The sequence below is a fragment of the Dipodomys ordii genome, unplaced genomic scaffold (assembly GCF_000151885.1).
Source record: "Dipodomys ordii isolate 6190 unplaced genomic scaffold, Dord_2.0 Scaffold138, whole genome shotgun sequence".
In the NCBI taxonomy this organism is placed as follows: Eukaryota; Metazoa; Chordata; class Mammalia; order Rodentia; family Heteromyidae; genus Dipodomys; species Dipodomys ordii.
Window position 1 is genome coordinate 2,375,290 of NW_012267354.1, and position 24,232 is coordinate 2,399,521.

Consider the following 24,232-nt stretch of genomic DNA (forward strand, 5'->3'; position numbering starts at 1 on the left):
CCTGGGCGCTGTCCCTCAGCTCTTCGGCTCAAGGCTAGTGCTCTACCACTTGAGCCACAGCGCCACTTCCGGCTTTTTTCTTTTTGCTTATGTGGTGCTGGGAATCGAACCCAGGGCCTCAGGCATGCAAGGCAAGTGTTCTACCACTGAGCCACCTTCCCAGCCCCTAACTCTACAACTTCTACATTCACTTTTTTCTTTCCATCAAGAAACCTTCATGCATGATCATTTGTGTCTGAGATGACTTGGCTCATCTTCTCCTCCAAACCCCAGTCCCTCAGACCCAGCTGGCATAGCAGGGGAGTAGGTATCTAGGTGGCCTCCATTTGGAGAAGGAGCAGAGAAAGGATCTCACTGCAAAAAACATCCTTTCTTCTCTACCTATATTCAAGGAACAACCATTTATAGGCATGAAGAAGATTAAAAGAGAGGAGAGGTTTATGAAACCCAAAGGAGGAAGAAAACAGCTAAGAATCTTGCAAGAAGGACTGCAGGTTGAGATCTAGATGAAGCAGGACAGAAGGGTAACCACACTGTAACCTGCAGCCCCCCTCTCTGCAGCTTACTCACCTTCATCTTCTCTGGCTTGGAATTTGTCAAGCCAGAGAAGCCAGGTAGAAGAAGGAGGAAAAGATAGGAGGCTCTTAACTTTGCCGTCATGACTAGTGTTGTAGATCCCTAGTCTGAGCCCTGAGTTCTTTGTGTACCTCCACCGACTTTTGATGCCTTGGCAGAGACTAATGAAAGCCCCTATAGGCCAATGACAGGGCAGCAAAGATTCCTGATGTGTGACAACCAGAAAACTCAAGTCATCTTTTCACCTACTCACACCCCCAGGTACACTCAGTGCTCACCGGTGCCATGAGAATCTGGCAGAATTTATATTAGCTTTCTTAGGTCTTTCAGGACTATTGTGTATCTTTCCTGAGTGGATGGAACTGTCTAGATGTAGATGCCTTCTCCCAGACTTCTCTGCAAAAGACACCACATAGACATTCTAAATACCATTTCTAAGGTTAAGGATGTAGCTGAGTAGCAGAGTGTTTGCTTAGCATGCTTAAGATCCCAAGTGTGATGCGCAAAGCAAAACGAACCAAAAAACAACAGAAAATACAAGTATTAAGTATTATACCCAATATATATTTTGCTTTATTTTATTATTTTGTCGGTTGTGGAGGTTGAACTCAGGACCTTGGTGTGTCCCTGAGCTCTTTTGCTCAAGGCAAGTGCTCTATCACTTTACGACACAACACAACTTCTGGTTTTGGGGTGGCTAATTGGAGATAAGAATCTCATGGGGACCTGGGCTGACTTTAAACCATGATTTTCAGATCTCAGACTCCTGAGTAGCTAGGATTAGCCACTAGTGCCCAGCTAATATTTTATTTTAATTTTTTTAATCAAAGAGAGACCACCTAGGATCTATTTGGGAGAGGTGGGAAGAAAGGGGGTGGGTAGGCACAGTATATATCAGCACATTAATATATTTATTATGTAATTGCTTTCAAGGGCTTATAAATCAGTGAAAATCAGAAAAATGAGAACCAGACAGGAAATCAAGTGGCTTCTGTGGTAGGATACAATGTTCTCTCACCAATAATCAAAGAAGTACGAATAAGAAAAGATGTATCCTATGTTTATCAGATTGGCAAAAGTTAAAAGGAAAGGTGGTGTCCAGCCTGGGTGCAGTCTTCTTACACACTAAACTTGTATACATGAGGTAGAGGCTGGAAAATACTGCCATTTTTTTTTTGAGGACACTCTCTTATTCTGAATACAGTACTTTAAAAAAGGTAAATAACTTTTAAAATTTTGTATTTTGAAATAATTATACTTTTTTCAGGAAGTTGCAAACACTCCCCTTAACCCTAGAAACCAAAGGGCCCAAGATAAATTATGGAAATGAAAGGCAAAGTCATCTCAGAATAAAGATGTTTTACCTTTTAACCAGGACATAAACACCCATCCATTTAGTAGTCATTTACAACACTTGTTCCTCGTCTTTTGGAACAAGTGAGTTGATAAATGTAGTCCTTCAACCATAGGGACTTCTAGATTTCTGACATAAATTAGCATAGTTACTCCCTACCCGTCAATCCAATGGAAGTCTGACCATGATTTTCTTCTACACTAGAGCTGTTTTTTCTTTTTCTTTTTTCTTTCCTCAAGTGCTCATGTTTAATTAACTGTAATCCTAAATTCATGATCATTTGTAATTGGAAAAATCTCACTTTAATCTCGTTAATTATCTATGTTATTTGATTTCCAAACTCCACTTTCCTTTCCCTTACCACAGGCCTATGTAATATGTTTAATACTGCATGCATGTTTGAAAACTTTTATATTCCTTATCAGATTTTTAGCTCCAAAGGGACCTTAGTTTCAAAGGGTTGTGTATAACTTTCAAGTTTCTGACATTTTGTTATTATTAGGTTATAAAGGATTATGAAATAGAATTCATTTTTAATATTTTTTTGTCTTCAATCTAATTAGTCCCACTTTCTTACCTTTGGGAGAGGAAGAGTAGCAAAGAAACAGATATTCCAGATCATAAAACTGGCAACCTGAGATAATTAACAAACACAGGCTGAAAAAAATATTTGGATTAGTAAAGAACCTGGAGGTTGGCTCTCTTTACCACATTTCCCCTGTAGTATCTGTACTACAAACTCAGTTTACAGAGTTCTCATGTTTGTAGAAATGAGAAACTCGAAACTCTTCCATTCCAGCCCCAATTTCTTTTCTTCTCCACCAGCCCTGCGCCTTCCAGGTTCACAAATCCAGTTTCTTTCTCCTCCTTCAAGCTGAAATCTGATGAGGTTTACTCTTCATGCTACTGGAAATTGGACATTCATGGGCTCTCTTAGAAAATAGAAACTTTTATCATCCCAGATCTCTGATCTCTTCTCAGAAGCCTCTAATCTGGGCTCTGGAGCCTTAAATGATAGGCTTACCCAGCCACAAATCTCCTTTAAGGAAGCTTTGCAGTTTTCCTGCTCTAAAGCATCTTCCTGCCCAAAGATGCTGTTTCACCTGCCCTCCCCATCTATCTCAGCTCATAGTTATACAGATGAAAATATTAAGTCTCTGAACAATGTTCTTCTATTCCTTAAGCATTCCTAAGCATTGTGACTTTGGGCAAATTGTTCTCTGTGTCTCTGAATCTCATCTAAATAACTGGGCTGGAATAATACAAACTTTTCAGAGCTAATTTAAAAAACAAAGGAGACAAGACACGAATTCTTTTCTGGTTCTTAGGAGTTTGGGTGCAACAGAAGGCCACATTTCCTATCATCTTCCAGACAGTCTCTCATAGCTATTTGCTAACTTCATTTCACACCTCACCCGAACCACATATCAGATTTTTACCATTTCTTTTCTGGAAGCTGAAATTATCTCCTACTTATCCTCTTAAAGAATCTTAGCCTCTACTTAGTCTCCTAATGGCTTTTCCCCTTTAATCCTTCTTCCTCAATACCTTGACAGTCAATACTTATGGGAGATAACCCTCTACTGGCATATAGTCAGTAAAGCGAACTAATTTATTATGTCTTTAAACCTACACTCTCCAGCATGGTATTGAAAGCTCTTAAGCTAAGTTCTCAGCCTCCTTTCCAGGGTCCATTTCCAGACCCGATGAATTCTTTCCAGTCCTCAAGATATAACTGATTGATTGACTGCCAGTACTAGGGCTTGAACTCAAAGTCTATATGCTGTCCCTTAACTTTTTTTTTAACCACTTGAACCCCAGATCCACTTCCAGCTTTTTGGTTGCTAATTGGAATTAAGAATCTCAGAGGCTTTTCAGACCCAGCTGGGTTGGAATTGCAGTCCTCAGATCTCAGCCTCTTGAGTAGTTAGGATTACAGGCAAGAGCCACCTGTGCCTGGCTCATGTGTTCAAATTTGAAATGAAAAGTGAGTTCAGAAGAGCAAAGTCAAGGCAAAGCAAGGTCAAAGGCATTATAGTGTAGACCAACACTACACTAAAGTGGAGTTTTTACTCAAACCCTCTTGACTTACTGCCTTTTGGGCTCAATTTCCCATTATATGTTTGAAAATGCATAAAAGTAAGTGGTGCTTTGCTTATCAATTTATGACCTCCTTCTCCAGAAAGAATAAAACTTGGGGTTTAACATTAGTCAGTGCTGGCTGGGCCCTGAACCTGAGCTTTCACTTAAGCAGCTGGCCCTGACATGCAGACGTCTGGGTTTGTCCATAAAAACAGCTGCTTCTTGGAAGTTGGAATGGGGAGGCAGTGAGAGGAATAATGTGTACTTCTCTAGGCAGTGTTCTTGTCTGTTACAGCTGCCTTAATGGGCTGGAGGAGGGTGTGGGAGAGAATACACTATGTTCATGTCCAGCTACAGGAATTCAAGTAACCCACACTAAAGAGAAGAGAAGGCTGTGTGTGTGTGTATGGAGGGGGGGGGGGGAAGAAACTGAATCTACAATCGTTCCAGGGGTCCTTTTGCTTTACCCAGATAAAAAACGTGAGTAGGCAAGAAACTCATCTAATACTGAAAGTTCTGGGCCCTTGCATACTTGAGGTTTAAGGGTTGGACTGGCAGACACAGAGGCTCACAGTTACTAGCCCTGAGAGCTGAGGGTCTATGGACCTGAGCTCTATGTGCTCAGTTTTACTGCTGTAATAGCTCTTAGGTGCAGAAACTAATGCTTCACTCCCCACCTGGCTAGTGTTTTAACTATTGGGCCTACTGATGTCTAAGACATTAAAAGTTGGCAGCTTTCTGGAACTCTTTCAAAGCCAGGGTCTGAAGTTTTTCTCCTCTGGCTTCTCATAGACTTTTCTTCAACTCTATCTGCTCACACTTTGCTCTCTACTCCTGCCATCTTTCATTGAATCTGTTACTTATGCCTTGTCATTTCTATCCTATTCTCTGAAACTCTTCAGCTGCCTCTTGCCAATACAGCTACTGTTGGCTCTTGCCCCCTTTTTCTGCTCTGTTGCAGCTTCTACCTTCTTGACTCTGTTACCAGCTCACTCTACTAATGATAAAGATAAAAAGTAGAGCAGAATAGAGTATTTGGGCCATGGATAGCAGCACATGTGTATAATTCCAGCTACTGGGGAAGTTCAGGCAGGATTGGAAATTCAGTCAGAACAAAGCCAGCAAGACACTCTCTTAAAGGAAGAGGATGTGTTTGCTTAAGGGTAGAATTGGATATGGTCTAGAGGTAGAGCACTTGTTTAGCATGCTCAAGACCCTGGCTTCAATCTCTATCACAAAACAAGAAGAACAAAAGACCATTTGAGACAAGACCCATATTACACCTATTGTTGCAACACCAGCAAGTAATAAAACAGGATGATTCCTGGCTGACTTGAAAAGAACAGCTTATATAGTCATAAAGCTGTGTGTAGTATTTGCAAACAGGTATGTGTACGATAAGAGTGATTACACAAATCACAGTAGACCTTTATGCAAATGAAGGACTATGTTTACACCAATCAGATGCATTCTGATGTGCCCCTAGGGACACTGTGCCACTGTCCCTCTAGCTTGGGTGAAAATGGCTGCAGAATCTGGAGTTAAAAGAGCCTTGTTGATTTGGGCACAAGTGGCTCCTACTTGTAAAACTAGCTACTCTGGAAACTGAGCTCCAAGGGTTGTTGTGCAAAACCAGGCCAGGAAGGAAAGTCCAATTAACCAGCAAACAAACAAACAAACAGATGGGAAGTTCAAGTGGTAGTTTCTTTTTCACTCAAGCCAAACTTGAGTGGAATAAATACAGAGCTCAGGCCCTGAGTTTAAGTCCCCAGTACTGACACATACACACAAAGGAAAAGAAAGAAAGAAAGAACGAAAGAAAGAACAAGAAAGAGAGAAAGAGAGAGAGAAAGAGAGAGAAAAAAGAAAAAGAAAGCTCCTTTTCTGGTATCATTCCAGTCTCTCCACTCCCCTGCACTGTCATATCTCATGTAGGAAAATTTTCCTCTGCTCCCTCTTACCAGGGTGTATGAAAGGCATTTAGGGCTCACCCAGATAATCCAGAATAATCCTCCTTGAATAATCCTCCTTAACCATAGCCATAAAAATCTGCTATAGAAAATACCGGTTCCAAGGATTAAAACCTGATATCTGTGAGGACTATTGTTTACCACAGAGAAGAAAAGGTTAGAATTTGGGATTAAGAACATACTTGGGGGCTGGGAAGGTGGCTCAGTGGTAGACCGCTTGCCTTGCATGCATGAGGCCCTGGGTTCGATTCCTCAGCACCACATAAGCAAAGAGAAAAAAGCCAGAAGTGGTGCTGAGGCTCAAGTGGTAGAGCGCCAGCCTTGAGCTGAAGAGCTGAGGGACAGTGCCCAGGCTCAGAGTTCAGGCCCCACAACTGGACAAAAACAAAAACAAAACAAAACAAAAACATACTTGGGCAGGGTGCAGGTGGCTCACACCTGTAATCCTAGCTACTCAGGAGGCTGAGATCTGAGGCTCTTGGTTCAAAGCTAGACCAGGCAGGAAGGTCTATGAGACTCTTTTTTTTGGGGGGAGGGGGTCGGGTCATGGGGCCTGAACTCTGGGCTTGGGCGCTGTCCCTCAGCTCTTCAGCTCAAGTCTAGTGCTCTACCACTTGAGCCACAGCGCCACTTCCAGCTTTTTTCTTTTTGCTTATGTGGTGCTGAGGACTCTATCACTGAGCCACCTTCCTAGCCCCAGTGAGACTCTTATCTCAATAAACCACCAGAAAATGAGAAGTGGTGCTATGGAGATTATTTTAGTGATGATTAAATAGACATCTATCTAAACATTCCTAGCACAATATCAAGAGAGTTTTTTTTGCCTTTTTTTTCTTGCCTGTCATATTATATTCTTTGCTTCCCTGTTTTTTTCTACTATCTTTCACTTCCTTTTATAACTGTATTTCTTCTCTCTCCTCTATTTCTTCTCTATCCTCTTCTTCTCTTGTAGATCAAATCTGCTTATATCACCTGCTCTTATTGATTTTTCCTCACCCAGGTCATGACCCAGTGACTAGAGAGACTTGGCGTTGAGAAAAGCTGAGAGTTTGCAGGGACCTACCAAACCAGACTCTGGTGTTGGACCATCAGCAGTAAGAATCAAATTGAAGCCGGGCATTGGTGGCTCACGCCTGTAATCCTAGCTACTCAGGAGGCTGAGATCTGAGGATAGCGGTTCAAAGCCAGCCCGGGCAGGAGAGACCGTGAGACTCCTATCTCCAATAAACCACCAGAAAACTGGAAGTGGCGCTGTGGCTCAAGTGGTAGAGCACTCGCCTTGAGCTGAAGAGCTGAGGGACAGTGCCCAGGCCCAGAGTTCAAGCCCCACGACCGACAAAAAAAAAAAATCAAATTGAAGCAGGGAGCTAGTGGCTTGCACCCATAATCCTACCTATTCAGGAGGCTAAGATCTGAGGATCAAGATTTGAAAAAGTCCATGAGACTCTTATCTCCAATTAACCACATACACACACACACACACACACACACACACACACACACACACACACACACATCAGAAGTGGAGCTGTAGCTTGAGTAAATGAGTTCAGGACAGTAAAAGTTGGAAGGCACCAGGGCAAAGGATGACACAATAATTTGAGGCAGTGCTTTTCAAAGTTTAGTTTGCATACAAGTCACTGTAATGGGGTGATTTTTGTTAAAGAGCAGATTCTGACTCAGTAGTGGTGGTGTATTTCCTGGATTTGGAGCCAATACCTAGGAAGTGCCAGTTGCTTAGAGAGGGGAGGGGACTGATAGTTCAGGTTCCCAAAAGGAAATCCTCTTTCTTTACTCCATCAATACTACCCAAACAAGCAGTGTGGGCCTCCTAATCCAAATGAGGAGGAGTAGAGAGGAGTGAAGGATAGAGAGAAGAGAGGGGGAAGTGTGGGTGGGTGTGTGGATGGGTGGATCTGAATGCCACTCTGTGATTGGTTGGCACATCTTCAAACTGGTGCCTGCTGGGTGCTCAAAAAGGGTCAGCATCCTTGAGGACCACAGCCTCACCTCTGCCTTGTAGTAGGAGCCATGGTCCAGCAGTTTTGGGCCTTTTATCTTTTCCCACTGTTCCTTGCTGGCTTCGCTCAGGAGACCCTGAAGCCACAGGAGATGAAGGTGGGTGCCCCACATGGGAGCCAGGCTGCTTTCTGATGACCTACTCAGTTGCCAGAAGTTCAAGTAATTCTTTCCTCCCTTTGAAGGATGAGATCCCCTTTCCAGCTTTTCTGTCCCCTCCTGTTGTGGGCCGTAGAGACTGCTCTGCCTAAATCAACTGTGTCTTATGTGGATCTTCTCTGCACCTGGTGGTCCTTTTAGCTGAATATATGGACTAGCCCTTGGCAGTGGGTGATGGTTGCCTTCAGTGCGTTCTCCTTTGCCCATTCCCCAGATAGTTATTTGGTAGTCCAGAGTCTTTCCCCTTCATGATAGTCTATAACTTGGGGACAGCTCTATGGCTGGGGAAAATGAGTCATACAGTAGTAAATGGATTGAAAGGAGGGCTGATCTGGTTGTTTTCAAGCACAGTACTGAATCAGAGACCCAGAGAAAGTGGAGACGAACAGTTATTGGAATATGCTCCAAGAGTTTCAGAGACAGGAGTGGCTTCAGTTCTTAGAATTTCAAGATATTGCATGAAGAATCATTAAGTGCTGGGAAAAAGTAGAGATGTTGGAAACTGTCGGATCATACAGTTACTTCTATCATATTCCAGGTGGATTGTGACAAAGGGGTGACCGGCACCATTTACGAATATGGAGCCCTCACTCTTAATGGTGAGGAGTATATCAAATTCCAGCAATATGCAGGCAAGCACGTCCTGTTTGTCAACGTGGCCACCTTCTGAGGCTTGACAGCTCAGTATCCTGGTAAGAACTCAGGTTTCAACGCTTTCAGAACTAGCTCTGTCAGGTAGTCAGAAGGTTCTGCTGGTGTGTTGTTGGGAATGAGAGCTAAGTGATTATGTGACTCTGCTTCTCTTAATCCTGCTACTGTTTTGCTTCTTTGAATGTCAGAAGAATTATCTTCAGATTTGGAAACTAAGGCTTCCTCAGGTTGAATTGGCTGTTCTGTACCCCACAGGAAGAACATATACTGTAAAGAACCAAGTGTTAGAAAAAATGTATTATAGAATCTGAGCTTGCAGTGGATGATTTGGGGATGGGTTCAAGGAACTAAAGCTTTGATCTGGATTAGATACTGCCAGGAAATGAAGAAATGGGGATGGTTATGTGATTGAGTTTGTTAATAAATTATACCTTCATGGAGAGAGAAAAAGAAGAAAGCTGTAACTGGTTAAAAAACAAAAGCAAGCTGGGCACCCATGGCTCACACCTGTAATCCTAGCTACTCAGGGGGCTGAGATCTGAGGATTGTGGTTCAAAGCCAGCCTGGGCAGCAAAAGCCGTGAAACTCTCATCTTCAATTAACCACCAGAAAACCAGAAGTGGTGGCTCACTCACCTTGAGCTGAAGAACTGAGGCTCAGAGTTCAAGCCCCATGACCGACCCCCCCCAAAAAAAAAACCAATAGAAAAAACCAAAACAATGGCAAAATCACTCAGATGGACAAGAATATAGCAATGCAAGATGGTTTTTGTGATTTGTGCAACATTCATATTCTTCCATATGTTCAGATATGATGGTGGAGTGATCCTGTTTTTGTCTCAACGAATCACTCTTATGGTTTCAATGTGAAATGTCTCCTACGGGCTCATGTATTGAAGACTTGATCCCCAGCTTCTTAGTTCTAGAAACTTTAGAAGTTGTAGTCAGAAGAATCAAGTCAGGGGAGCTGGGAAGATGGCTCAGTGGTAGAGCGCTTGCCTTGCATGCCTTGCATGCCTTGCATGCCTGAGGCCCTGGGTTAGATTCCTCACCACCACATAAGCAAAAATGAAAAAAGCCGGAAGTGATGCTGTGGCTCAAGTGGTAGAACGCTAGCCTTGAGCTGAAGAGGGACAGCACCCAGGCCCAGAGTTCAAGGGACCAGGCCGAGTTCAGGCCCCATGACCCGACCCAAAAAAAAAAAAAAAAGAATCAAGTCAGTGGAAATGGGCCTTTATAGTTTACACCTGGTTTTCAGAGACTTTCTCATTTCCTGCTTTCCTTTGGCCATGAGGTTGAAAACCTCTTCCTCCCCCTCGTGCCTCCTCGAGGATTTTCTAGGTGCAGGGGCCAAACAGCCCTGAATGGACTCTGAAACTATGAGCAAAATAATTGTATAAGGTTTTGAGTGTTATTCTATACTGGTGTATGATAGGATAGTTCTCCCATTCATTATTAAGGAATAGTTACGCACTTAAAGATCATGAGACTTTTAAAGAGCATCTCATTCAACTTTTACTCCCGATGAGGAGATGGAGAGTGAAGGAGTTTGCCAAAGAACTAGACTCATGCATGTTAGTCAAGCATTTTACCACTAAGCCACATTCTCAGCCCATAGTAATATACTTTAATAATAAAAGTTTTTTCTATCTATTCTAAAGAAATATATAGACACAGGAAGGTCCTGGGTGCCGGTGGCTCATGACTGTAATCCTAGCTACTCAGGGTGCTGAGATGTGAGGATATGTGTTCAAAGCCAGACAGGGCAGAAGAGCCCTTAAGACGCTTACCTCCAATTAACCACCAACAAAAGCCAGAAGTAGAGCTGTGGCTCAAATGGTAGAATGCTAATCTTGAGCAAAAATAAAGCTCAGGGACAGTGCCCAGGCCGTGAGTTGAAGCCCCAAGATGGGCTCAAAACAAAACAACAACAGCAATAATAACAATACAACCATAGGAAGGGATGCTCCATTTGGTTCCTAGGCAAGAACCTCAGGCAGAGCTGATTTAGATTGACAATAGTTGGGGCTGATTCTGAAAAACAAGTAACTGAGCTGAAAATAGCTGCCAATGAAAATACTGGTACAAGTCCAGCAGACAAGTCAGAGGCTTCCTGACAGTAGTAAAAACCTGTGTAGTAAAAAACCTAGTTCTAAGCAAATGGCATTAGTTAGTTTCTCTGAAATTGATGAGAGGGTGGAGAATGCTCAGGAGCCTGGCTTGGAGTTTCTCTGTTTCCTTCTACCACTGCTAGGGTTCACCTGGAAATGTAACAAGTGTCAGGTGGGGTCATGAGACAGGGAAAGGGGATAGGGAGTTATGTCTATTTTGTTTGCTTGTCCTTAGAAAAACATCTGAGCCATTAACCCACAGAGTAATGATGAGAGCAGCATTTATAGCTAGCTTTTCTTCAGAATCAAATCTAATTCTCCACAAAAAGTCTAATCAATCTGTTTGAGATAAGGCCGCCCATTGGAAGGTAAAACACATCCACTTATGGGAACCACTGCCCAACAAACCTAGCAGTCATTTGGATGAATGTCTGGAAACCTGTTACAGTTTTTGTTCTACTCGCTTGAACCTTCCCTTTCATAGTCTTCAGTTTATTCATATGATCAATGGAAAAGGCCGGTGGTCTTTCACTATCCAAGGCAGGCTTTCTGACCCTGCTGACTGAGCTATTCATTTTCTCCCTACAGAACTGAATGCACTACAGGAGGAACTGAAGCAATCCAATGTCATCGTGTTGGGCTTTCCCTGCAACCAGTTTGGAAAACAAGAACCAGGAAAGAACTCAGAGATCCTCTCTGGGCTCAAGTGAGTGTCTGAAAAGGACATTACAGAGGCTGACATGGTCCTTTTTATTCCTTCTGCTTAGATGTCCTCCCATTCTACAAACTTCTAGGTTGTATGAGAGAGATCAATGGATTCAAAAATACCACCACGATCCTTTGCATTTAATTTAGTCCTATTGGTAGCGTTCAAGTAGTCTCTCTACCTTTAAGAGTATGGAAAGGTCTAATGAGAAAAAAATGTCCACAGGAGAGGAGAGAATATAGAGAAAATGGAAATGAAGCCTACTCCTTGAAGTCTTGGTTCCCAACGATGTCTCTTTCCTCACCTTCCCTGTTTGCAGCTCTTCCTCTTTATCTTTGATTTCCCTTTGTGTGGAATTGTTGTTGGTCGTTACTATTTCCTTTTTATTAATTTATATCCTTTTGGGAACATTCTGGTTCATTGCAGGTATGTGCGTCCAGGTGGTGGCTTTGTCCCTAATTTCCAGCTCTTTGAGAAAGGAGATGTTAATGGAGAAAATGAACAAAAGGTCTATACCTTCTTGAAGGTGAGTGAACATAAACCTTCTAGAGATTGTTTAGGTAGAGATGCTCTAAAAGCAATGGAGCTGGTATCTAGGATTGGGGTGAGATTCCCTAGAAAGAGAAGCTCAGATAAGTTCAAGGATCATGACAATGTTTATTATTTGGTTTTAAGTATTAAAAAAAAACCAAACCAAAAAACACATATAATAGTTTGACATGGACTATCTCCTTCTACTGAGTGATAATCATTCATTCACTCAATAATCATTTATCAGGCCCTTGTTTGTATAAGGAGCTGTGTGATATGAATGAACAAATATTATAGGATAGTATCTCTTCCCTGAAGGAGTTAATAGTAAACCAGTACACAAAGATACACATGGGTAAGGAAGAGTGTCCAGATGAGAGCCACAGTATGTTAGAATCACAAAATCAAAGATAAAAGGACCTCCAAGGGTATTTTAGGTCACCTGTCTTTAAACACTGGCCTGTAGGACAAGGCTAGACTTTGTTGATATTTTCACCCATCTTCAGAAAGCAGGAAAATTAAGAGACAATGTGAAGAGTTTCTTAAAAACCTCAGCTTTTTCAATAAAATATAAAAGACCACATTTATTCTGATAATTAGTTATGCCAAATATACTGATTTTTTTTCTTGATCAAAAATAGCAACATAAGGGCTGGGAAGGTGGCTCAGTGGTAGAGTGCTTGCCTTGCATGCCTGAGGCCCTGGGTTCGATTCCTCAGCACCACATAAGCAAAAAGAAAAAAGCTGGAAGTGGCACCGTGGCTCAAGTGGTAGAGCACTAGCCTTGAGCTGAAGAGCTGAGGGACAGCGCCCAGGCCCAGAGTTCAGGCCCCACAACCGGACCCCCCAAAAAAATAGCAACATAAATTTGAAGTAATTAAGACTAATATTTTAAAATTCTTTAATTTGTGAATTTATAAAAATAGTAGATTTTGAATTTTCTTTTTTCTCTTAGCAGTAAGTAATGGGGTTTGAACTCGGGGCTTTATATTTGCTACCCAGGTGCTCCACCACTTGAGCCAGGTCTTCCACTTTGAACTTTTCTTATTGTCAAAATGAATGTTGATTAACCTAAATTAATTTCCAATACATAGCCATTAAATCTTACTGGCCCATGCAACTCCCAAGCTCTAGGAACCTATTCGTTTTCATCCAAAATACCTGAAATTTCAGAAATGATATGATTTGGCCAAGGAAATCAAAGCTATTTTTTCTTTCTGATACACCATGAACAAATCATGAGAGAGGAGGTAGACAGGGAAAGAGCGAAACCAGGTGCTGGTGAATCACGCCTGTAATCCTAGCTACTCAGGAGGTTGAGATCTGAGGATCACAGTTAGAAGCCAGCTTAGGCAGGATAATCTGTGAGACTCTTAACTGAACTACAAAAAAACCAAGAAATCACTAAAAACAAAAATGAGTGGTGGCTCAAGTGGTGGAACATTAGGCTTAAACACAAAAGCTCTGGGACAATGTCCAGGCTATGGAACTAGCAAAAAAAGAAAGAAAAAAAGAAAGAAAGAAAAAAGAAAGAGGGAATCCTTTCTGTTTACAATGACGGTTTCTAATGCCTACTGAGACTGGCATTTGGTATACTGGTGCTGACAAACTGAAATGTCAAATCATTAAAATATTAAAGTGTATAATGGTGAGTAGAGGTGGGAAGATTGAACCACCCAGACACACAAATAATTATCTTTTCACAATTTGGGTCTCTGCCTCAGAATTCCTGCCCTCCAACTTCTGAACTTTTGGGTTCATCGAAACAACTCTTTTGGGAACCTATGAAGATCCATGACATCCGCTGGAACTTTGAGAAGTTTCTGGTAGGGCCTGATGGAGTCCCCGTCATGCGCTGGTTCCACAAGATTCCAGTGAGCACAGTCAAGTCAGATATCATTCAGTACCTAAATATGTCTGATACCCAGTAAGAAGCACCAGCCTCTGGCAGAAGCAGCTGCCCTGCTTTCCACCTGAAGGACATGGGAAACAGAGTGTATCTTTACTCCACATTCTTTCCTACCTAAGCAAAGCTTCCATATTTCCAAACCATTCTCTGCTGTCTACGTAGCCGCACACATTTTGTGTGTGTACAGCTGTTTATGGAGGTATGCAGCCAGGTGTATGTGAATAGACTTATAGAAATGGGCTGGGTGATGTATATGCATACTTGTGTGCCTATCTAGTCAAATGTTTGATTTTGAAATATCAGGTTTTCCCAAGCTATACTTGCAAACATCTTATGTCTGTAAGAAAATAATCCCTGTAGATTGTTACATCTATTCTTCTCTGTCCTGATGGTTTAAAGAAAGCAGGAACTGGCAGTAAGACTCTCTAAGTCTCTTCAGCATACTCTGTCCTCCAAGCTGAACATGCATTATAAAGCTTTCCCTCACACAAATCGATTCTCCCTTCTTCCCTGTTACCTATAGTTCTTAGAGGATTCTGAAGCAGAGTGAGAGCAGAAAGCCTATCATTTGAAGAGCGGGGCATCTCTATGATGGTAGGTCTCAAATCCCCTATGGGTCAGACTCTACCAGAAATCTTCCTTGGTGCCTGTCCCTTTAGTGCATTCAGGTCAGGCACTTGGGCAAGGATATCCCTTTATTCTGAATGCTGGGCTTTCTCCTCACTCTGAGACTTTCTAAACTTTAAACTCATTCTTCTTATTGTCTCAAATAATAAAGAAAAACTGCATCAACCTGGCTCTGTGTGATATTTTCCTAGTCCCATAGTATGTCTATAGCCATACCTTCATGCCTGGGCTGGTTTTGAACCACAGTCCTCAGGTCTCAGCCTCCTGAGTAGCTAAGATTATAGGTGTGAGCACCAGTGCCCAGCTGTAGCTATATTTCTTCTTTCTCTTACCTATGTGCTTCTGACTTTCTTACGTTGCTCTTTAACATTTTTTTCCAAAAGTACTCTGGAGATTGGCCTGGCACATTTGAGAGCAACGGGGACAATTTGTAGGCATATTGCTCTTGTTAGAGACCTTTTACACTCAGGCCCTTGATACCATTCATTCAAGACTTTCAGTCAAGTCTCTACATGAGAGGCCTTTTTGCTTATGAAAAATATCTCTCTCAACAAGAAATACACATACATTTCTGTGGATAAAATTAATGTGTATCTGTGTGCTGGTGGCTCACGTCTGTATTCCTAGCTCCTCAGGAAGCTGAGATCTGATGACTATGGTTCAGAGCCAGTCCAGGCAAGAAAGTATGTGAGACTTTTATCTCCAATTAACTAAAAAAGAAGAAGAAGAAGCTGGGTAGGTAATGAGACAGATTATTCTCCTTAGGGATAGCTGGCTAATTTAGGCCCTGTTTCTGCTATGCCTTTTGTCACTGCTCTGCTGTTTTCATTTTTAAATGTGCTTTTAGATTTTAATATTGCATATTAATTTCAATTATTTTTGGTGCTGGTCCTAGGGCTTGAATTCAGGACCTGGGTGTTGTCCCTGAGCTTTTTATTTGTGCACAAGGCTATCACTTGAGCCACACCTCCACTTCTGCCCTTTTGTTGATTAATTACGCTTTTTTTTCCCTTCTAATTTATCTGCCAAGGCTGTCCTGAATGGCTAGGGCTATTGGCATGAGCCAACTATGCCAGGTTGTTTTATCTTCTTGAACTCAAAATCTGGTAAGGAAAAACTGGATTAAAGAAAAAAAAATCTGGCCGTCATTGACTATAAGCCATAGGATTTGGTTCCATTTATTGGCAGCAAGGAACTCACAGAAACATGCAGAAATGGAGTTTCAATTTTGCATTTCTCCTTAGTGTCTGAAGTTCTGAACACCCAGGGACCTTAACAATCCTCAGGGGGATTCCAGATCTCTCACAATTTTCAGGTCAGGACAAGCAAAATCCAGGAAGTAGCTTGAGGAAGCAGATGGTATGACATGGTATGTAAAGCCCTCTTCAGACCTGGTCCCTGTAAAACCTAGCATTCATAGTTGTACAAAAGTAAACAGTTCCGAGGAATAACATCTCCACAGCAACAAAGGAAGGGGATGGGGCAATCTTCAGCCTGAGGGTGTACACCCAGCAGCCTTCAGTCTCAATCTACTGCTGCTCTGAGAAAAACAGTTTCTATGCTCCTGATGCCCTCCAGTGGCTGTCCCTGAAGAGAAAAGAAATGTTCCAGGGGAAAGCCAAAGCCAGGGAAACCAGATACTTTTATTGGTGGTGGAATGTGAGTCTAGGGGAGGAGCAGGTGTGGGAGCAGCAGTCTAGATGCTGGTGATAATAGTTATGTGAAAGTCTTTATTAAGAGAAGACCAAGGGGGGAAAATGTTATTTGTCTCTTCCTCAATCAGTTCCTACAACAGATCTCAGTCCCAAAGGGAATCTATATACTGTATCTTCTGTAGACTGTCCAGAAATGTCTCAGGAGTTCACATCTAGCCTGATAGTTAGAAGTTTGATAGTACTAGCATTGTTACTACTGTTATCACCACAGGTACAATGAGGGCTTTGGAATTTTTGTCTTCCAACCAAAAGTTCCCACCATTTAGCATGCAAATCAGGTAAACTACTCCAAAAACAAACTACCAAGTCTCTGTGGCTCATAAAGTTTTTGGCAAAAGGTGTTTAGGCAGATCAGGAAGGCTTGAACAAATCTCAAGCACACACATAACCGAAAGACTGCTCTCAAAAGAAAGGAAATCCTTGAAATAGGACAGGGCAAAGGAGAGGGAAGTAAGGATGGGTTTTCTGCTGGAATGTCGCTTCAGGATAAATCACCCTATGCAATCCCTGTGGAAGGGAGAGAGAGAGCGTTGGGATAAGCCCTGACTGGCAATTATGGGCTTGGAAAACTTTCGAGGTGAAGTATCTTCTTTTGCAGTACTGATTTTAATATTCGGGGCCTGGCACTTGCTAGGCAAATGGGTTCAATCCTAGTGCAGTTATGGATACTAAATGGCCACCCGATGAAAGCAGGCTCATTAGTAGTATTGAAAGCAGGCTCATTAGTAGTAGTATTATTCCCCTAAAATTACATTAAAACGTTTTCAAAATTCTTAAAGCCAATTGCTTTTCCTTTCTATGAAATGTCTATTTGCTTCGTTTTCTAGTAAACGATGTTTCTTTTATTGAAAATATGAGCGCGCTCTCTCTCTCTGTGTCTCCATTTTAAAATCAATCATTGACAAAAAAGGTTTGAAAATCACTTTGGGACCGGTTTTGGGCCTTAAATTTTGCAGCTGCGTTTGGCGACTGGAAGTTGATTTCAGAGTGTTTCCTCCCCCTCTCCTCGCCTTCTATCTCCATCCACGAGGAAAGCAAGTCCTTGCTTGTGTCATGAAATCCTTATTTGCTAAAGACGCGCAAAGAAACATCTGTGCGGCCAGATCCACTCCCTCTCCACCGCCTTTTTAAAGTCTTTTATGAGTTCAAGACCTTCATTCTCCAAGTTCAAATCCGGGACCCATTTGCTTTTGACGCAGGCCTTGGGCAATGTCCTCTCCACTCCAACCCCACGAGCGCAATCGAGCTGGGTCCCTGGTCTCTGGGTCTCCTCCGATCCCAGCCTCCCTTCCCTTTAGGCCTCGGTGGTTCTCAGTCTCTGCCAGTGTCTGGGGCCCGGGGACCCGCCCGCGGTCCTCCGCTCCCTCCCTGGAGCCCTTCCCCGGGCCTTGTCCCAGGATCACAGCCGTATTCACATTCCTAATCCCAGGCCCCGTTCCCTGCAAATCCCCGGGACCCAGCGTGCGTGCGTGCATGCGTGCGTGTGTTCGTGGTAGTGCAAGGACCAGGTAAGAGAGGAGAACGCGTTATCTCGTCTACGAGAAGATTGTTTTCAAAACATCTTGAGTGGAGAGTGGAATAAAAAGGCCCGGGAGGAAGAGAAGAGGACCAAGGGAGAAACTGAGTCACACACCCCAGCCTTTTCGGGGTCAGAGGCTTCCAGCATCCCGCCGACCCCTCCAGGCCAAAGCTGCAAAGCATCCTGCCGCCGGCCACGCGCACGCCTCTGCACCTTTCTCCCAATGGGCTCTGAGGGATCAGATGTCATTTGGAGGTTCCAAAAGGACCTAAGCCAGCAGCCACCTGTGGCTGAAGATGGCCTTAGCACCCACCCCGTCACTGGCAAATTGGGCTGTTTCGGGTTCCCTAAGCAAGTGACCGGGTTACTTTTAGCCAGTTATTTTTTTTTTTAAATATCTTTAAGTGGTTGTGCAAAGAAGTTCCCATTCTACAAAACAGTATATGAATACAAAGTGTCCGATAATATTGCCACTCAGTCTCAGTCAGTTATTTTATGTTAACGCCTGGAAGATCCAAAGGTGGACTACATACATACACTGACTAAATATTCAGACATCTCATCTATTCGCCTGCCTTGTATTGTATGGTTTTTGTTTTGTTTTAAATCACGAATCGGGTAACCTCACATTTCTGAAGTACCTTTTTGTCCTTGCAATGATAGAAAAAAAAATCTGTTGTTTGACTCTGTTAACTGCCTTCGTGTTTTCTTTCCCTCGTGTATTTTTCCCCTTATGTATTTTTATATCTGTAGCACATGCAGAGGAGTGAAACAGCTGGAGTTGGTGTGATTTTGGAACACAACCGAGTATCACCAGATAGTGTGAACTCAATTTTTTCACCCAAATTGAAACAAAATAAGATAGATTTGGCTCTTTTTTTTCTCCCCCTTGCTGTGGCCCTATGGCTCAGTTGGTTAAAGCGCCTGTCTCGTAAACAGGAGATCCTGGGTTCGACTCCCAGTAGGGCCTTCCCTTCCTTTTTCCTCCTCTGATTTCCCAGATTTCTCACAACACCTACAGCACAACTGTACAATTGTACAAATACAGGTTGTTTGACTGAAACCCGGTGAGTTTTCTTACTTTTGAAAAGAAGTAGATTTATTGAAAGAAAACAAATCAGATTCAAAACACTGCCAAAATAATTCATGGGTCTTACCTCAATCACTTATTACATAGGTTTAACATTAAATGATGCTGACATGTTTTGGAGCAGCCTCAGTCACCATGTACCTATTTTAAAGCACTGATATCTATATATGTGTATATATATGTACATAATATAGTTATGTATGTATATCCAGATCCTAACATTCTCCAGCTCTATAACTGATTTCATAAGAAATTATTGAATAATCAACCTACTATTAATTTATAGAAGAAAACTACACTGTAGGGGCAAGTTTATTTTTTTTCTTTTTGTTTTGTTTCTTATTCTTTTGCATTGCTTGGAATAAAATCCAGAGCTCTCCACATGCTAAATAAACACTCTACCACTGATGTTTGGCCAGCTCTATGCTTGTTATTTTGAAGAGGACACTAGGAAAAGTCATGTAGATAGCCATTAACATCATAACACATGCTTCAGAGTGGTTATCTATAGCAAAGCTAGTAGGAGACTATAAAATATGTAGCTCAGCTGTGTGACCTCCCCAAATAGTGATTTTTTAGAGTCAAATAAAAGCAAGCAACTAGGAAGGAACAAGGGATGGTTGGTGTAACTGACACTCAAGTAAGTTATACTTATTGGCTGGCAATTATCCGGGAAGTCTATCCTCTGGTGGAATCTTATAAACTGGAGACTTGTTACAAGAACCAGTGAGGCTCCAGGGAGATCTCCAAAAGGGAGGAGATCTTTACCTGGCCCTTGGGTCCTGGGTTCATGTTACGGTCACAAAATAGAATTTTAGGACACCTCAAGGTCAAGGCTAAGAAAATGCATCAGTAAAGCAAGCAAAGGATAGTATACAACCTAGAAATGGGTGTGGGTACATCTGAAGACTGCACAATCATCTGGTGTTCATGGTGAATAAGTATGTTAGGGGTTTAAATTGGCCTTATTACTGAAATAGAGCAGAATAAAACCAGCTGTCAAAAACAAGAGGTTGTTTTGTTTACCTGACAGTGGGTTCTAAGACCACTCCCTTCCCCCAGATAAAATATCCTTCTTTCATGGGTAAATTCATGATTGTCTAATGAGTTCTACAGAGGAAGACATAATCTTAGAGAGGCACAGGTAACACCTGTCACAGCCCTGTTGATAAAGAGCTGTCTAGTCTAATTCCATGCTATCTCAATTTAATAGCCAAAAGAGAAATCATCCAGGGTATGACATTGATGATGCTTATTTTAATGCAGGGATTTTTTTTTCCTGCCAGGAAATGAGTTCTATTAAAAGCAAAGGACTGACTCTAGGCTGTATCTGTCACCTAACATGGATCAAGGCGGTCACTTGATACCTGGACCCACTGATGGCTTGAGGAAGATACATGGTGCTGAGTTCTGACCAAGCCTCAAAAGCAAGCCTGGGTGAACAAGACGGAAGGGACTTCAGTCTGGAGAGGTAAATTCAACATTGTTTTTCCACTCCCTCTTCTCACTCCACAAGGGTCCCCAGGCCAGAAATGCTCTTGTGAGGATTTTTCAGGTATAGCTATCTGGGCTGCTTTTCTGGGTCCTACAGTGACAATTTCCATAGGGAAATGCCCAACTGAACAATAAACAGGGCTTCTCACAGGATGACAAGTGTCATAATAAACTGCATCTTCAAGGAGTTTGATGCATAAGGAGGTTTTATCAGCAAAAAAAAAAGAGGGAGAAATTTATTCTCATTGAAGTGCTATTGCCAGGCAAAGGTTTTGTTCAATACATCTTGTCTGAAGTGCTGCATCTTAAAGAATATTAACTATAAACTTGATTACAGTTGATTATGTGTATAGCATGTACATAGAGTGCATATACAATGTAGAGGGATTTCTTGTGTGCTTTTTCTTTTCTCTTTTTTAGGTCCAGTTCTGCAGTTTGAAGTCAAGGCCTGGGTGTTATCCCTGAGCATTTTGGCTCAAGGCTAGTACTCTACCCCTTGAGCCAGCACTCCACTTCTGGCTTTTTGGTGGTTAATTGGAGGTAAGAGTCTCACAGACTTACCTGCTTGGGCTAGCATCCATTCAAGATCTTCAGATTTCAGACTCTTGAGTAGCTTGGAGTACAGGTGTGAACCATTGGTGTCCAGCTCTTGTGGAGTTTTTTTTTGCTTGTTTTAAAAATGAAGTCCTTCAAATAGTGTGTTTTTTGTCCTTGATTTTTCCTCTTGGTAACATTTCCTCTTGGTACTAGCATCTTTTATAACCTGAAGGACACTGTGTCTCTGGATTAGAATGTGAGGGTCTCTGTGTGTGGCACTACATCAACCCCAAATCACAAATCATCCCTGGGGAATGCATTCATCAGACAAAGAAGAATGGATGGACATATATTGAGATTCCTCAGATCTAGCCAAGGTAGTCCTCACAAGCTCAAGGTTGTCCTGCATAGCTTTACAGCTCTCCCACTTGGGTACAATGTTTAAGATCCAAATGGCTTTTTTGAGACAGGGTTTACACTCAAAGTGTCCTCAAGTTGGTGAGCTTTGTGTGTGTGTGTGTGTGTAATTGTTGCTTGCGACATCATTCATTCTAGCTTTCAACTGTCTCTCCCATTCCATTGTGTATTAAGTCCATCATATGCCCATGGGAACATGCTGTGTTGCTTGGGCTGTGAAAGAAGGCTCCTAGGTCTGATTGGAGCCCAAATGGGCATGTGATCCTCCCAACCCCCAGCAGAGGTGTTTCTCTATGGATGCAAGGGTGGTGATTGCTTCTCTATGGTTCAGAGATGGTTGTCCTGTAATCACAATACGTGTCAGTAGCAATTGTCCACATCGTGTTTATTTCCAAATGTTTATTGCCTTCAGCTGCAGGGAAGTTATGGTTTTTGTGGACAGTTTTCTTGCAGGTTTTACTCTAGAAGAAGCCTCCTGCTTTTGAAATTCAGCTTTCATGCTCCTGGTAACTTCAAGCAAGAGTTTGGTCCTCTGGTTAGATGCATACAGGTGTCTTTTAACTGAGGAATTGTGTTGTTTTACTCAAACTGCGCCACCTGGTGGGAGATACTTGATATTGCAAGGCTTCGTCACCAAACAAGTATGTATTAGACTGCAGGCGATTCTCAGAGCCAGAGATGAGACTACTGTAACAGAGGTCCCCAATGTCCCCAAGGCCAAACAATGCCGCCGGGCTCTAGAACCTGATGAAGAGAAGAAATGGATTCCTTCCTGGAGCTCCCAGAAGGAAGGCAGCTCTGCCATAGTTTCATCTTAGCTCGGGAGAACCTCCAAAAATATGCAGGAATACACTCTGTGTTTATTTGAAATGGAAAAAAAAAAATGTGTGCTAATTTTCTAGGGCAGTAGTAGGAGGTAACTAACACAGCCTTACATTATAAGGTAGAACTTGTAATACCCTGTGGTCAGTGGATTTAAAAACTGTTGTGAACAAAGAAAGTGATACAACAAAAAGACCCAGAAAATTCTTGAAAGATTAATATGTAGTCACATTAACAATTGCCCTTGAATTTAGACTTAATATCATAAAGCATGATGGGCTGGATAATTTTCTCTTCCGCTGGGCGTTTTCTCTCAACTGAATGAATATAGAAAAGTGACAAAAACTCAGCTGCCTTCTCTGAGGTTCGAACTCAGGACCTTCAGATTATGAGACTGACGCGCTGCCTACTGCGCTAAGAAGGCGCTGGTCATTGAAGGTTTTGGGTAAATCCATTGGTTCTAATTCTTTCGTGGATACATAGCATTTCTGAAGAGTTTGACTCTTTATGACAAGCTAGGAAATGATGATGGATGCTGCCCCAATCGTGTTAGGATTTTCGCTTTGTTTAAATGCCTAACACAGCATAGGTAAAGATGTAGCTAGAAAGCGATACATTAGAACAAGGGTGAAGACCCCCCAGGCCGCAACAAGGCTCTGGAGTTCCTCACTTGCCTCGGCTTTCTTTACCACCCATGTTACCCACACACCTGAATGCAACTTCAAAAGAGCCCAAGATAAAGACAGATGACATTGGGGGAGGGGAGGCTGAACTGGGGTAACTTAGAATGGAAAACTAGCATTCTGGATTGCAAGGTAAGGCAATCTGAGAAAATGTTCTACACTGTCAATTGTGAATCGAGTATCAATCTTCCATGTGCCTTCTCTCTATTTTAGTTACAGAATTCATCTGTGAATTAATGAATTGTGTTGCGGACATCATGTTACTAATTTGAAAAGCTTCACCATCTGTGAACTAACATCTCACACTAGCATTTAACACATTGAACACTTGACACAAAATACTTCTCTGTGAATCCTAATTAACGACACAAAGGAGGATGGCAAACTTTCTGGAGCGTTTATGACGAGTCAGATAACTCTTTTTCAGCAATTTAAAAGTACTTTCTTGAAAATAAAACTGCTATTTTATTGTTGATTATTGGTTTTTGAACAATGTCACCAGAACTAAAGGAAAGCCATATTGTCTCCATTTTACTTAGGAGCAAAGCAAATCAATTAATTTGTTCTGCCCAATTGCCAATGGCTCGTGGTTTGGAGCCTTTGAAAAGGACGGGGAGCCCCGCCCCATTTGCAAACGAATCCTCTCGCTGAATGTTGGGAATGAAGACTTTCAGCGGCCCACCGGTCTGCCTGCACTGTTCTCTTTCTATGCAAATAAGAAATCCCATTCCAAACCGACTGCTGGGGTTTGATGCCTGCTGGGTGTTGGCTTCGGTTCCTTTATACGGTCTTGTATCAGAGTTGGGGTGCAGTTCTAGAATTTTTAGAGCTGAACCTGTTTGCCGATGTGATGGGTGGTTGGAAATCATTTGTATAAAAATGTTCTTTAAAAAAAAGAAAAGAAAGAAGTTGGTGGAGAGAGCACACACTGATCTCTTTTATACAGACATGCAAGGCTTGTCTGTGGGTGGTAGCGTGGCCGAGCGGTCTAAGGCGCTGGATTAAGGCTCCAGTCTCTTCGGGGGCGTGGGTTCGAATCCCACCGCTGCCAGTTTTCTTATAACAAGATCTATAAATTAATACACAGGCGCTTTGTTTCATGAAAGACTCATAACTTAAACAGTTCTGTAACGGCTTAGATCTCACTCAAGAATTAGAGTTGGTCTCCAAAGGAACGTTACTTCTTTGTAATTGAAATATTCATACAGAAATAAGTAGAGCACAGGGGTTCAATTTTTCTCCAGTGTAAGTAAAAGAATAC

At 42.2% G+C, this 24,232-nt stretch overlaps 2 protein-coding genes and 3 non-coding genes across 5 annotated transcripts in view; 3 read left to right on the forward strand and 2 right to left on the reverse strand.

Annotated features, from left to right (window-relative positions):
• Positions 1-660, reverse strand: part of LOC105996998 (epididymal secretory glutathione peroxidase-like) — a 4,270-nt gene extending 3,610 nt beyond the window's left edge. Inside the window, exon 1 of the mRNA XM_013031265.1 lies at positions 571-660. Within this exon, the coding sequence (XP_012886719.1) occupies positions 571-660 (90 nt within the window). The remainder of the gene's footprint in view (positions 1-570) is intronic.
• Positions 661-8,013: 7,353 nt separating this feature from the next.
• Positions 8,014-14,089, forward strand: Gpx6 (glutathione peroxidase 6). The gene is made up of 5 exons (XM_013031256.1): positions 8,014-8,100; positions 8,699-8,852; positions 11,510-11,627; positions 12,054-12,153; positions 13,883-14,089. The coding sequence occupies exons 1-5, from the start codon at positions 8,014-8,016 to the stop codon at positions 14,087-14,089; spliced, it is 666 nt and encodes a 221-aa protein (XP_012886710.1).
• A 4,735-nt stretch (positions 14,090-18,824) lies between these two features.
• On the forward strand, positions 18,825-18,898 carry Trnat-cgu. Its single transcript has one exon. It is a non-coding gene; the product is annotated as a tRNA-Thr (tRNA).
• A 3,741-nt stretch (positions 18,899-22,639) lies between these two features.
• On the reverse strand, positions 22,640-22,712 carry Trnam-cau. Its single transcript has one exon. It is a non-coding gene; the product is annotated as a tRNA-Met (tRNA).
• A 1,228-nt stretch (positions 22,713-23,940) lies between these two features.
• On the forward strand, positions 23,941-24,022 carry Trnal-aag. The gene has a single exon. It is a non-coding gene; the product is annotated as a tRNA-Leu (tRNA).
• The last annotated feature ends 210 nt before the right edge of the window (positions 24,023-24,232 follow it).